A 14,289-nucleotide genomic window follows, 5' to 3' on the forward strand; every position below is an offset into this window, starting at 1 on the left:
GGGATGCTTTTCTGCAAAGGGGACAGGACGACTGCACCGTATTGAGGAGAGGATGGATGGGGCCATGTATCGTGAGATCTTGGCCAACAACCTCCTTCCCTCAATAAGAGCATTGAAGATGGGTCGTGGCTGGGTCTTCCAGCATGACAACGACCCGAAACACACAGCCAGGGCAACTAAGGAGTGGCTCCGTAAGAAGCATCTCAAGGTCCTGGAGTAGCCTAGCCAGTCTCCAGACCTGAACCCAATAGAAAATCTTTGGAGGGAGATGAAAGTCCGTGTTGCCCAGTGTCAGCCCCGAAATCTGAAGGATCTGGAGAAGATCTGTATGGAGGAGTGGGCCAAAATCCCTGCTGCAGTGTGTGCAAACCTGGTCAAGAACTACAGGAAACATCTGATCTCTGTAATTGCAAACAAAGGTTTCTTTACCAAATATTAAGTTCTGTTTTTCTGATGTATCAGATACTTATGTCATGCAATAAAAAGCAAATTAATTACTTAAAAATCATACAATGTGATTTTCTGGGTTTTTGTTTTAGATTCCATCTCTCGCAGTTGAAGTGTACCTATGATAAAAATTACAGACCTCTACATGCTTTGTAAGTGGGAAAACCTGCAAAATCGGCAGTGTATCAAATACTTGTTCTCCCCACTGTACATATAGACTCTACAAATACACACGCATGCAAGTACACACACAACCAGCGCTAGCCAATCGAGAGCAGATTCCATTTAATTTCCCGTGCTGGTAAGGAGCGAGGCGGAGAATCAATACATGTTGTTTCCAGCTGTGCTGAGGGGGATTTACTGCCATGGAGACAGATGTAGCACCGCTACGAACTGGCTGCTCTAATTCAATCAAATGGAGTTCACAAGCAAAAATGGAGGACAACCGTTGTAACCGTTGTTACAGCTTTGGGAATGCTAGCATTAGGTTGCCTTTCCATACATGTATCACAATATGTTGCAGTCTGGAGTGTCATGAGGTGCCCTGTGACCGACAACTCAGCCAGGAACACAATCTCTCTCTCTCTCGCTCTTTCTCTCTCACACACACACACGTACAGTACCTTGTAACGTTGATTAGAAAGGTGCGATACAAATAAAGTTTACCATTATTGCTATCAAAAAGTTATCACTAAATGAAAATAAAACAAGATTTATGGTGTTCGGTGGTTTTAGGGTTAATTGTGAAATAAAACAAGTTAAATGGAGTTGAAATTGAAAGAGTATTTAAAACAAAATCCTTGGGACTGATTATAGATCATGAACTCTGTTGGAAACCACATATAGACTATATTAAACGTAAATTATCTAAATCTATTGCTATTCTTTACAAAACAAGGGATCTGCTCAATAGGAAATGTTTGCGTATATTGTATTGTTCATTGCCATATCTGCCATACTGCGTTGAGGTTTGGGGAAATGTTTATAAAAAAAATACATAATATATATTATATATATAAAATTAAACATCAGAAAAGAGCTATTAGAATAATAAATAAAGCTTGTTACCATGAATCTACTAATCAATTATTTATATGGTCCTCCACCTTAAAATTCTTAGATATTGTGTATTTAAAAACACTGGAAAAAGCTAGAAAACCTTCCTGTTTGTATCCAACAACTTTTTAAATTGAGAGAAGGAAACTATAATTTAAGACGGTTGTGTATTTTTGAAACATGCAAAGTGAGAACAATGTAAAATACAGATGTGTTTCAGTTTGGGGAGTCAAGCTATGGAATGGTCTTAATGATGAGTTGAAATTGTGTAGCTCACTGTTGAGTTTCAGAAAATCTTTAAAATGTAAAATAATTAAGGATTACAACTTAGTATACATTTTTCTTCTTCCTCTTATAACTTTGATATTCTAGATTAACTTCGGGCTGTATAGGATAGGCAACAATAAGCCTTGGGCTTCAGCCTATTCCTTTTTCGGTCATTTGAGTTTTGTTGTGTATAATGGACTGATGTAAATATGTACGATGATGTTTTTTTTTCTTTGTCTGTCGCATATGAACACAAATGTATGACCGGAATAAATCATTTATTCATTATTATTATTATTACATACCTGTGCGCAGTACTGTGATTTGGCTACGGCCACCAGGAGCTTTAGTATGGGCTGGGACTGGGACACCAGAGGCGAGACGGCGTGGATGACTGCTGTGAACTTGGGGTACGGCTTGATACCTGCATAACAACACATACAGTTTACTTACTGAGATATAACAATCTCGGAACCCACCTGCTATCGTCTAACGACGATTTAACCTCTAGAGACAATGGTCATTTTTCGGGGCTTCCGGTGTAGTAACTAGCTTCCGTTTCCTATGACGACTTCCTCTTCCGTGCGCCCGTCATTGTTTACAATCCGATTAGCGTTGGGACGCGAGAATGGAGTTGGAGTTGAGAGACGACGTCTCCGACCGGATTGTTTCACAAGTAGCAAGTTTACACTCAGTTAACAGTTTGAAACCACTACAGGGGCTTTGTTTAAGGTACTGGTATGACAAACGCGACGTGTTAGCTTGTTTGTAATCTCTGTAAACAGATTCTGTATAAATCGTCGTCAGACGATAGCCGGTGGGTACCGAGATTTCTGTAATTTGAACGTATCAGATGCTCTTTACAAGAGTTACTTACGGTCCCGGGAGAATCGCCAACTCCTGTAATTCTTTTTTTTCAAAGGCAGTTGTGCAATCCGACTTTGAAAGCAATTAGCTTCCTTTATTACACGAGTCGAACGTTTGTCCACACAATACACAAACATTGATACTGTTACGTGCGTGGATAAGTAGACACGTTAGCCCTTAGCTAACGGGTCGCACCCTTTAGTCGACTGGTTAACGTTGTCGCCCGCGGTGCGGGAGATACGGGTTCGCGTCCCGTCTGTGGCGACGGTTCCCTGACTGCGCCCCCCCCCCCGAATTCCTCTGCATTGGTGTCAGAAGTGGGATGGTGAGACCGTGAGGTCATCGGAAGCGCGTGCGCCCAGAGGCGTGAGGGAGTTGATATGCTGAAGCGCGGGGACGCGCCTCCCGAAAGAGGGGGCAATGTGACGTGCATGGATAAGTAGACACGTTAGCCCTTGGCTATAACGGGTAGGAGGACCCTTTAGTCGACTGGTTAACGTTGCCGACGGCGGTGCGGGAAATACGGGTTCGCGTGCCGACGGTTCACCGACTCCCCCCCCCCCCCCCCGCGCGAATTCGCTGCAATACGTTTTGTGGGTGTTTTAGGTCCAGACGACATTTCGGCCAATGCGTTCCATCTCTTTCACTCCCCACACGGACTGTTTACCTGCATGCAACCAAAGAAATCGCCACCTACAGTAGTCCAAGTAATATTGACCAATCACGTTGGTCAGTAGTCCAAGTATATTGACCAACGTGATTGGTCAATATTACTTGGACTACAACAAACTATAACGGAAACCAAAACGCACCTGATACCGAAATCTTGTCCGTTAGAGGTATAATGACAAACAATTGTGAAAACCTGAATGCCATGAAACACGGACTGTCAACATTATTTGGGAGCCTTTGAAGAAGATATCAAGAAAAAGATACGATGAGATTTTATTCCCAAATCCTGTGATCACCGTTTTGAGAAAGTCGTTGCGTTAATCATCCAATGGCTCAAAACTGCTGATACTTTCATCATTAACAATGTTAGTGTTGGCTTCTGTCTCGAGAGCTGATAACTTTGATGTAATGACTTCAGTCTATTCCCATAAAAACCTTGGCTTGCGCCCAATTAATAACTTTTTCAAGCGTCGGCACACCTCTTTTCAAATGGTGGGCATCACATTTTGGGATCAAACTTGACTGTAACTGGAACCCGATGAAAAGACAACCACTTGCTGACGAGCCTTGCAATTTGGATAAGATGTTCGAATGAGAGTCAATTAAAGTTAAAAATGAGCAGGAAATAAAATATGAAGCGAGAAAGACGGTCCCAGAGGATGCTCTGGAGTTCTTAATGTAAATCTGTTTTAATCCAAACTGGCAAAGCCCGGCACTTACGTCTGCGTTTTTGTTATTGAACTGCTTTCCTGTTGAAGGTTATATAATACATGTGATTTTAAAATGTACTAACCCACCCTGTGACTTTTCTGGTAGAGCTTGTTGGGTGAATTAGGAATGATAAAGTATATGTCATCGCTTTTAGAAATGCTCTTTAAGTGTAAATTTCAACACACAGCACTGAGGAATAAAACCAAGAAAAACAAAACAAAACAAAACACGGGAGGCATTTCAATCACATGCATTTTAAGTTCAGATGTGAATGACGCAGTTCCCAGGCTGGGTGGCACTTTTTGAGGTGAATTAGCCAAGAGGTTTTCGCTGGCTGTTATCACGTTATCACACCCTGGACAAATACGTCAACAATCGCCATCACCAGCGAGCTGTGGGCGCCGCCAATGTAACCAGCTAATTGACTGTGAAAGAACAGGTTGTTAGTTATAGGATTGACCCCGGTATTCGTGGCGCCACTTAATTCTCAGTCACAAGACCTATCAAAAGACCATTTTAGACTGGCTCGCTGTGTGAAATGCACATGCATGTGTGCGAAGAGTCTGTGTCTGTCTGCGTTTTTTTTTTTTGCCTCTAAGCAAACAAACGAGTTTGAAGTGTCATTCAGAAAAAGACCATCCCTCTTTACTCACATTTGGCTCGTTCCTCTGATGGTTACATTCCTGTCTTTCATCCCGCCCCCCTCCATGTTTAATTGCCGCCTGTCTGGCAAACAAATAAACTTCGCTGCGGGGTAATCCATGTTTGTCACCACGCCCATCCGTTTTAATATGAGCTCTCCATCCCAGGTGCTCCATCAACTGAATGCATGTGTAAACGTGTGTCTGTGTTTTGGTTGTGTGTATGCACGTTTGCATTGGTGTGTTCATTTTCTTGTTTGTTTTTTTTGTCTGTATTGATGTACTGTAGCTGCCTAGTAGTGACCAGATGAAGATGAAGTGAAGGACGGTGGGGAAAAGAGGTGCTGTGGGGTAAGAGACATGCGGCGGGGTGCAGTTGGTGTTACTGAACCATAGCGGGAGGAATTGTTCTCGCTGCTGCAGCGGCGACGGAAGAAGTAGTGGAGCCAACTCCAAAACCAGTGACAGACAAGTTGGTGTGTCAGCAAGATTAATACAAACATTCATCAAAGGCCATTCCTCCACTCCAGTTGGTGCCAGGCACGGCCGCTGGAGCGGGACGGTAGATCAAGGGTGGAGGCAATTTTTCTGCGACTGAGACAAGGTCCGTAAGCCGGAGCTTGACCGAAAACTATTGAAACTGTTGATGTGACAAAATATTTGGTGTTTGGATAGCAGGAGGAGATTTGTGGGGTTTAGGTTTGGATCCATCCATATCTGTGTAGGGGTGCTGAAGCCTGGCTAGAGTGATGTAACAGCAATTTGTGTAACCTTTCTGTGCCCTGTGTGGATGTGCTGTGTTTGACACACACGCACGCACACATGCGCGCACACACACACAGCGTGCCAGACTACGTGTGTATACATACTGGGTGTGTACACACACTAGGTGTGTATGAGTGTGTGCATGAGTAAGCATGCAAGATGATATGAATGTATAGTATACTGTGCATGTGTGTTTTTGTGTTACTAACCCAGCGTGGCGTAATAGAAGGGGAAGTCTCCCAGGTATGCAGAGTACTGTGGCAGGGCGAAGAGTCCCCCCGGGTGACTGTTCCACATCAAACTGCTCCTGGAGCCGTGCTCCAGCACCCGGTCCTGAATGATCTACACAGAGGAGACAACAATAATGTAGACCTGGATCAGATACCACGCGAAAATACTTCACAGCATGTTCTTTAACCTTCTTGATGTACCAGGTGACTTTTGATTTATATTTGGTGGGGTGAGGACATAAATCACTACGTGGAGTATCAAGTCCTATGCGATGGTAACCATTAAAATGAGCAACGACAAAAATGTTGATTGATCAAAAGCAGGTTGATAAAAATGTTTTTTTTATTTCGACTTTTTTTGCAGAGTACAGAATAACAAAGGAACAGGGTAAAATAACAACACTGATAATAAGAATAGGGTTAAATAATAATAATGAAAGGTTTTAAAGAGGGTTTACAAGCATGAGGCTTATTGATCACACATCAAAATGAAGGTCAGTCATGATCAGTTATGTTACTTCGACCTGGTGACTCAAGATTCTGGAGAATGTAGGTATGTTTTAAACAGCATCCATTTTACCCGTTCATAGTATGCTGTTCCCTCCATAGAAATAGACTGTATGAATATCTGAAGTCAGTCTATTCCTTCAGTTGTTCAGGATTTTCCTGTTCATTGCCAACGGTCTCTGGGCAGGCGCGCATCCAGCTAAGCATCCATCTAATCATGCTCAATTTCCTTCAGCAGTAAAAAAAACAAAACCAAAACACTTTGAAGAATCATACAAAAGGGTGTAATTGCGCTTAAGAAGAATCGAATGTTTCCCTTTCCATTCATGGTGAGAGTAAAAAAATTCCAGATTCCATCATTGATCCCGGGAATCACCCCAACAAACCATATAAGATGAGCTTTCACCGGAGCCAAATAACACATAGTTATTGTCAGTGAATGTCAACTCACTGAAAGCTCCAGCTGGGAATAAACCTTTTGCTATTTGCAGCACCAGAGTATTGTCCAAATTTCAAGGCAGTGGAATAGTGAAAGGCAGAAAAAAAAGAAGGTAATAAATGGGAGAATGCAGACATCAGTTGGAAGTCTGAAGGTACTTCTGCTTCCAAATGTCTGTTTTGTTGCACCTCAATAGCAGCTATTGATCAGGCCGAGAGAGAGAGAGAGAGAGAGAGAGAGAGAGAGAGAGAGAGAGAGAGAGAGAGAGACGCTGCACTGCAAAGTTGAGCTGCGATGCAAAAAGCAATCACAGTCTCGTCGTGTAAAAATTAATCAACAGGAAAACTCCCAAACCAGCTCTTTAAGTATGCCCGGCACCCATAAAAAACAGATCACAGAATTAAAACCCGTCTTTTCCAGTTAGTCACACCAATAGCAGCTGCAGTTATAGAAGCAGCCAGTGTTGAAAAACAAAGTCATTGGCTGCATTTAAGTACCAGTCAATCAGACGTGCCCTGATCCTTCCTGCTCTCAAACAGAGCAGTCAGTCAAACAGCCAGACATGCGAATGACCACTTTTCTACCCAGCGGCAGCAGGGCGGTGGACAGGACCGGCCTCTGTGCTGATCGGGCAGACAGGCAGAGAAAAAGAGATATTGCTGCTGTGCCCTTGAGCCAGGCTAAATTGCTTCAGTAAAACAGACACAGGTTTGTGGCTGTGTTTTATGGCGTCTATTGAGTTGTGAGGTGGCGAGCAGTGACTTGGTTGTTGGCTTTGCAATGCATAAGATGAATATATATGGAGAGTGAATATGAGACAGAGAGAGAGAGAGAGCGCATTCAGCGTTTTGCAGCAGTGGGCATTTGGTGAGCAGCAGCCAGCCACTTGCATTGTGAGAAGTTAATAATATAGCCGTAGGGGTGTTACCGTAATAATATTGATAAAGTGACAGAAAAATTCATCAGATGTAGGTGAGGGTGTAAAAATAAATAAAAAGGACTGCCATGTGGCTCTACTGGAACCCCCCCCCCCCCCAATTCTGTAGCTATGTCCCTGAGGGAGCCGGATAACCATTTGCCTCAGTCGAACAGATTAACTTGGGATCTTTAACTTCCCCATAAAAAAAGAGGGGGGAAAAAATTGCACTGACACCTTAAAACCCGGAGCCGTTACACCTTATGAGGGGTAATTTTACTTGCTTGGCTGGAGCCCCTCCCCTGTAGGCAGCCCTCAGTTTGACATGATGGACGACCCAATCTCACCTCAGAACAGCCACAATCAACCAATTAGGGCATGATAGATAAATCTTGGTTCTCTGGAAACAGACTGTGAGTCCGTTTTAATAGCTGAGTTTATTGGGTTTGCCAACAGTGCGGGTCCAGCTATATTGACCCGGTGATTGGTGAAAACGTGTCCACTTCCTGACGGGAAACAGTCCATGATTGGTTGAGCTTCTGTTACCCTCCAGCATGATCCTGCAAACGGATCTTCTATGACTGTGACACGTGCACACGTGCCCGTGCACCGTCTCTCACGCACAAACAAACACACACAGATGTGTGCATTCGCTACGGTACACACTTATGTTTGCTGAGCGACTGTAAGAAGGCAGTAATACCAGTGTATTTGTGTGTGTGAATGTTTGTGGGGAGATTCAATCTGTCAAGACGCTGGCGTGCATGTGTGTGTGTGTGTGTGTGTGTGTGTATACATATCGTCCCAGATCTGCAGTGGAGCGAGCGTAGGCTCAGTAGGATGAATAAACCATGTCGCTCGTTATCTTGCGGGCTGCCACGGCAACACCATTTACATATGTCAGCCCCTCTCCCCTTTCCCCTCCCCACCCTCCTCTGCCTCTACAGGACAGTCAGTCAGGATTAAGTGTTTAGCCCTCGCCGTTTTCCCCCATCCGAGGCATTCACATGGATGTGCAGACTCACACTCGCACACAAGTAGACAAACAGTGTGTGCAAAACACCCACATATACACACGCTCGCACGTACACACACGGGCGCGCACACACTCGGGCACAAGGTGGGTGACTAAGTTGCCAGCGTTCGGAGTGTCACCTTGCTCTTTAGAGCCGAGTGACGGCATGTCAGCAGGGTTATGCTTGGGCGGCACCGTGTGCATCAGACCTGACAAACCTTGACTTATGGAGATGTGACTCTTTCGCTGTGTGTATGTGTGGGTTTGGGTGTGGGTGGGTGTGCGCACATTTGTGTCTGTCGGAGACAGGCAGAGGTTCGAGAGACTACAGATAACAAACAGGCAATAGGTGGAGATAAAAATCACTGGCTACAGATACTGAGCCCACCCTCGATTATGTGTTCTGTGTATGTTTGGGTGTCAAGTGTGGGTTCGTGTATGCTCCTGCATGACCAAGTACCATGTAGGATTCAGATTCAGGAATGAGATCCTCGGCGATGAAAGAAAACCATTCATGTTTGGTGGGGATACAGGCCTGATGGGATAATATTGTGAGAGTTACACCTGGTTGGTTTTGGGCAGGTGGCTTGTATTCGTAGTTAGAGAGCGGGTGTAAGCCAAAGTAATTGTCTTGCAACTAAACGCCGTGGATGACGTGTTTGAATAACAGTTTGGATAATGGATGGGGACGCTCGGCAAAGCAGATTACTGTTTTCCTTTTCACACTCCCAAGATGGAGCCCTTTTTAAAATGGAGGATGCACAGGTGTGTTAAATTATTTGTTATATATGTAGGCGGTCAAAAAGTCGAGGCGTTCCCCTCTGCTTTAACATCTACTCTCACCGTCCTCTTAAGCGAGGCATATAGGGCATACGGGTAGCGTAGTGGTCTATTCTGTTGCCTACCAACACGAGGATCGCTGGTTCGAATCCCCGTGTTACCTCCAGCTTGGTCGGGCATCCCTACAGACACAATTGGCCGTGTCTGCAGGTGGGATGCCGGATGTGGGTGTGTGTCCTGGTCGCTGCACTAGCGCCTCTTCTGGTCGATCGGGGCACCTGTTGAGGGGGGGGGTAACTGGGGGGAAAACGTGATCCTCCCACCTCACTGTCAGGTGAAAAGAAGCAGCTGGCAACTCCATATGTATCAGAAGAGGTACATATGTGGTAGTCTGCAGCCCTCCCTGGCACAGGGGGTGGAGCGGTGACCGGGATGGCTTGGAAGAGTGGGGTAATTGGCCGGATACAACTGGGGAGAAAAGGGGGGAACCCTCCCCCCCAAAAAAGAGCAAGGCATATGACCCCAAATCACTCCGAGGAGGTACCTCAGTAGACAGCATCAGTGGATCGTATGGTGTAGATCACTGTGCCTCTAATTGTATAAATAGGACGTTGCTGAAAACAACATATATATGTTAAAATTGATTAAAAAAAACAAAACACTGCTACTACTTCTACAGAACATTCAGTACCACCTCCACTACTGTTCAACCACAGCAATAATGATTCTAATGAAAATCTCCCACAATGACTACACCTCACACCCGATCTCACGTGTGATTTAACCAGCTGGAATCATTAATTAATTCTTTCAAGACCATCTGGTTGGAAATTGTCTGCGAGCATGCATTGCAACCTTATTTCTTGGCTGCAGTAATGAGACTGTCCACCCCTCCTTATTTGCCTCCAGCTTTACACCGAGCAGAGGCCTGCGGAGAGACCAAGATTGCTGCTGTGACATTGGAGCCCTCTGAGACAGAGAGAGATTGATGATGGAGAAGTAGCAGAGAGGAAGGAGAGGACAAGGGACAGGGAAAGGAAAGTATGTGTGTGTGTGTATGTGTGTGTGTGTGTGTGTGTGTGTGTGTGTGTGTGTGTGTGTGTGAGAGTGAGTGAGTGAGTGAGTGAGTGAGTGAGTGAGTGAGTGTGAGTGAGTGAGTGAGAGTGAGTGAGTGAATGAGTGAGTGAGTGAGTGCAAATATCCACCTTTGTGTGTCTGTTTGTGCAGGCTCAAAGTATGCATGTATGCCTCTGTATGTGTATATATGTGTGTGAGTGTGTGTGTGTGTGTGTGTGTTTTTAGATCCTCACCTCCAGAGTGGTCAGCACAATCTTTTCCATAGATGAGAAGTAGGCCTCCCAGAGGAACTGAGTCTGTTGTCTGAGGGACAGGATCTTATCCTGGTGGATGGAGCGCACCGTGGACGGGATCTACAAAGTCACCACACAGCTCTATGTTACCACACTAATGAGGCTTTCAACCACCGGATCGGGACCCAACTTGGGCCACTGGAAGAGTGAAATTCATTCAAGCTATTTGGTAGATGCTATTATCTTAACTACCAGGTAGTTCAGCATAGTGAATACGTGGAAGGATGTCCAGTGTAGTCAATGACTACATTGGACATCCTTCCACATATTCACTATGCTGAACTCTGTGGCTAATATAACCATCCGTCCATCCATTATCCAAACCGCTTATCCTGATCAGGGTCACAGGGATGCTGGAGCCTATCCCAGCAGTCATTGGGCAGAAGGCGGGGAGACACCCTGGACAGGCAGCCAGGCCATCACAGGGCCGACACACACATACATTCACAAATAGGGACAATTTAGTACAGCCAATTCACCTGACCTACATGTCTTTGGACTGTGGGAGGAAACCGGAGCACCCGGAGGAAACCCACACAGACACGGGGGAGAACATGCAAACTCCACACAGAGGACGACCCCGGGACAACCCCCAAGGTTGGACTACCCAGGGGCTTGAGCCCAGGACCTTCTAGCTGTGAGGCGACAGCAAGAATATATAATAATATTAATAATAACATATAATATAATGAAACCATATCCTGGTAAATGTGCACATCAAGTGTTGAGTCAATATGTGAGGGAGACCCATTCTATTTACAGTTTTCTCACACTTGGTAATACAGTTAATGTACACATGTGCATCTTAGCTCATGTTGTTATATTGTACAATATTTACTTAGAGTTGTGGTGTTCATTCAGAGGGGCTGGACACACTATCGTTTCATGGGGAGAGCTGAGAGGAAGCGTCAACAAGCTCAATGTCAAACAATATAATTTCTGGCTCCGTTCAAATTAAGATTTAATGGCTGTATAATTAAAAAAAATTTCCCCTATCCAAGTTCAAGCAATGCTGGGCCAGACCGTTTGCTCATAATGTTTACTTGCCCTATGTGGGGCTTTGTGTGACATCGTTAAGGCAGCAGGGATTTGGCATGATGTTTGAATTTTAGTGCGTGCACCGGGAGGATTTTGAGAATCGCTGATCTGGATTCTGCAGTTCCTGGATGCAATTTAAAGACAACGGCAGTAGATATGGTGTGAAATGAAGAAAGTCAGGTGCTGTAGGCTTTATGTCAAGTTTGGGGGAGAAACTGCTGTTGAGCCGCTAATCTTCCAGATACACTTTTTTTCAGGCCAGATACAGAGCATAGCGATTGGTGTGTTACGACTAAGTGTACATGTGTGTGCATGTGCGAGTGAGTGTGTGTGTGTGTGTCTATGGCTCATTACCTGAAGCAGGAGCCTCTCGTCGCCAATGACTGCAGCTGTGTTCCAGTCGATGATCTCGGAGAAGGGCAGCTCCCAGCCATTACTCAGCATCACCGGCACACAGGCTGCCTGACAGGCACACATGAAAACAGAGAGGAAGCTCAGACATGTCGTTCACATAAGCATTAGGGCTTAATGGTTATAGAGAGAATTGAGGTACTGATTATTGTGCTAGACTGCGTGATCACAATTATCACTGCTAGATTAGTATTGATTCGAGGGACAAAATTAAATTTCTGCAGCTTTTGCCTTTTTAAAAAAAAATTATTTCCAACCATATTCAACTGCAGCTGACGTTCAATATTAAAAATTTTGACAATAAGGTCTGATTATTCAGTGTGGAAAGTAAAAACCGCGATATGGACATGACGGCACACAATTATAGTGCAACCCTGGGATGCACAGAGAGAGTCTGACATTTAGGTACGAAGAATCAAGCTCACTTTGAGGCGCTTTGACAGATACTGTGATTATACTGTCTAAACTTTGGTTGAGACAGTATAATCTAGGTATGCAGGTGGGGTGCATACAGTCAACAACAGAAAAACAAGACCAGGTCAAAACCTAGTGTATGGCTGGACCGTGTTTGGTCAATGTTCGAAACTGTGGCCAGTTTGTTACAGGGATAGTCGGTGGTAGTGTCTATAATGTGAATTCCTGGATATTTAATGTTCATCTGCAATTTTCTGTAGTGGTCCCAGAAACATTTGTTGTTAAAGTGTATTGAAGTAGCATATCACGTGACATGGTTAAGCTATGTCCTAGTAGAAAAAAGGTTATGAATGCTTGCAAGAACAATACTTTCCACTCATATCATATCTTTAATTGTAATTATAACGGTCCTCATTATCTGTTATCGCCCCCTCCTCTGCCATCGGTTTCTATCTGCAGATGTCTCTCGTTTTTCTAAGACTCACTCTGTGTTGAGTGTTTTGTCAGAGGGGTTGTTATTTGGGGTGTTTTAACTGTGCTCTCTCTCATGCTTCTCGTGGTGGAGAGCTGGTTTCTCTCCTGCTGTGCTCTATGCTGGACTGCTACAGTTCGTAACCAGATGTGGAAAGAGCAGAAAAATATTCCGTTCTTAGCATTTCATTAGTATTCACACGCACAAACATATTCTGTTCCTTATCCATCCATCCATCCATTATCCAAACTGCTTATCCTGCTCAGGGTCACGGGGATGCTGGAGCCTATCCCAGCAGGCATTGGGCAGCAGGCGGGGTGACACCCTGGACAGGCCATCACAGCACCCACCCACACACACACACACACACACACACACACACATTCCCACCTAGAGACAATTTAGTATGGCCGATTCACCTGACCTGCATGTCTTTGGGCGGAAACCGGAGCACCCGGAGGAAACCCACACAGACATGGGGAGAACATGCAAACTCCATACAGAGGACAACCCGGCACGACCCCCAAGGTTGGACTACCCCAGGGCTTGAACCCAGGATCTTCTTGCTGTGAGGCGACCGCGCTAACCACTGCGCCACCGTGCCGCCCCCAAGTGTTAGCTTTTTCAAGCAAATTCCATCCAAAGGACATAAACTGTTACGTGCTCATGACTTATGAGCATATTTCTTTTTGTTAGTGTGCGACAAATGGGGAATGAGCTGGAACCCCTGGGCCAATACATTTTGAAAGAGCAAACAGGGAAACTCCCACTTCCATGTTTACCAGGGACATCACTGGTTGGCCGAGCAATTGTGGTGAGCTGATCCAGTGGCCCAATCGTGTAACTCAGGGATGGGCAACATGATCCAGAAAGGGCGGGTGTGGGTGCAGGTCTTTGTTCCAACCAAGCAGTTACACACCTGTTTCTATTAGTCAACTAATAGTCTTTGCTAAGGACCTTGATTTGTAGACTCGGGTGTGTAACTGCTTGGTTGGAACAAAGACCTGCACCCACACCGGCCCTTTCTGGATCATGTTGCCCATCCCTGAAACTTGTTCACTCAATCACTCTAAACATGGTCGCTCAGCGACGTTTGTGTTTGTAATTTAAAGTCATTTTTGGCTGGAATGACTTTAAATTACTTCAATACAAGCAGGTCTCAATCACCAAATAAATAGATTGCATTTTAATGGAAGCATAACAATATGCCTCACAGACCAAGGGAGTAACCCAGGGAAGAGTTTGGTGAAAACTGTAAACAAGCAGCCTAA

General features: G+C 44.8%; 1 protein-coding gene across 1 annotated transcript in view; it reads right to left on the minus strand.

The window, feature by feature from the left end:
- The window catches only part of ext1b (exostosin glycosyltransferase 1b), a 152,859-nt gene that overhangs the window by 22,905 nt on the left and 115,665 nt on the right, over window positions 1–14,289 (minus strand). Inside the window, exons 3-6 of the mRNA XM_056297922.1 lie at window positions 12,076–12,183; window positions 10,624–10,743; window positions 5,636–5,768; window positions 2,076–2,194 (exon numbers count right to left, since the gene is read on the minus strand). Of these exons, the coding sequence (XP_056153897.1) occupies window positions 2,076–2,194; window positions 5,636–5,768; window positions 10,624–10,743; window positions 12,076–12,183 (480 nt within the window). The remainder of the gene's footprint in view (window positions 1–2,075; window positions 2,195–5,635; window positions 5,769–10,623; window positions 10,744–12,075; window positions 12,184–14,289) is intronic.

Source organism: Lampris incognitus, chromosome 18, assembly GCF_029633865.1.
Source record: "Lampris incognitus isolate fLamInc1 chromosome 18, fLamInc1.hap2, whole genome shotgun sequence".
Taxonomy (NCBI): Eukaryota; Metazoa; Chordata; class Actinopteri; order Lampriformes; family Lampridae; genus Lampris; species Lampris incognitus.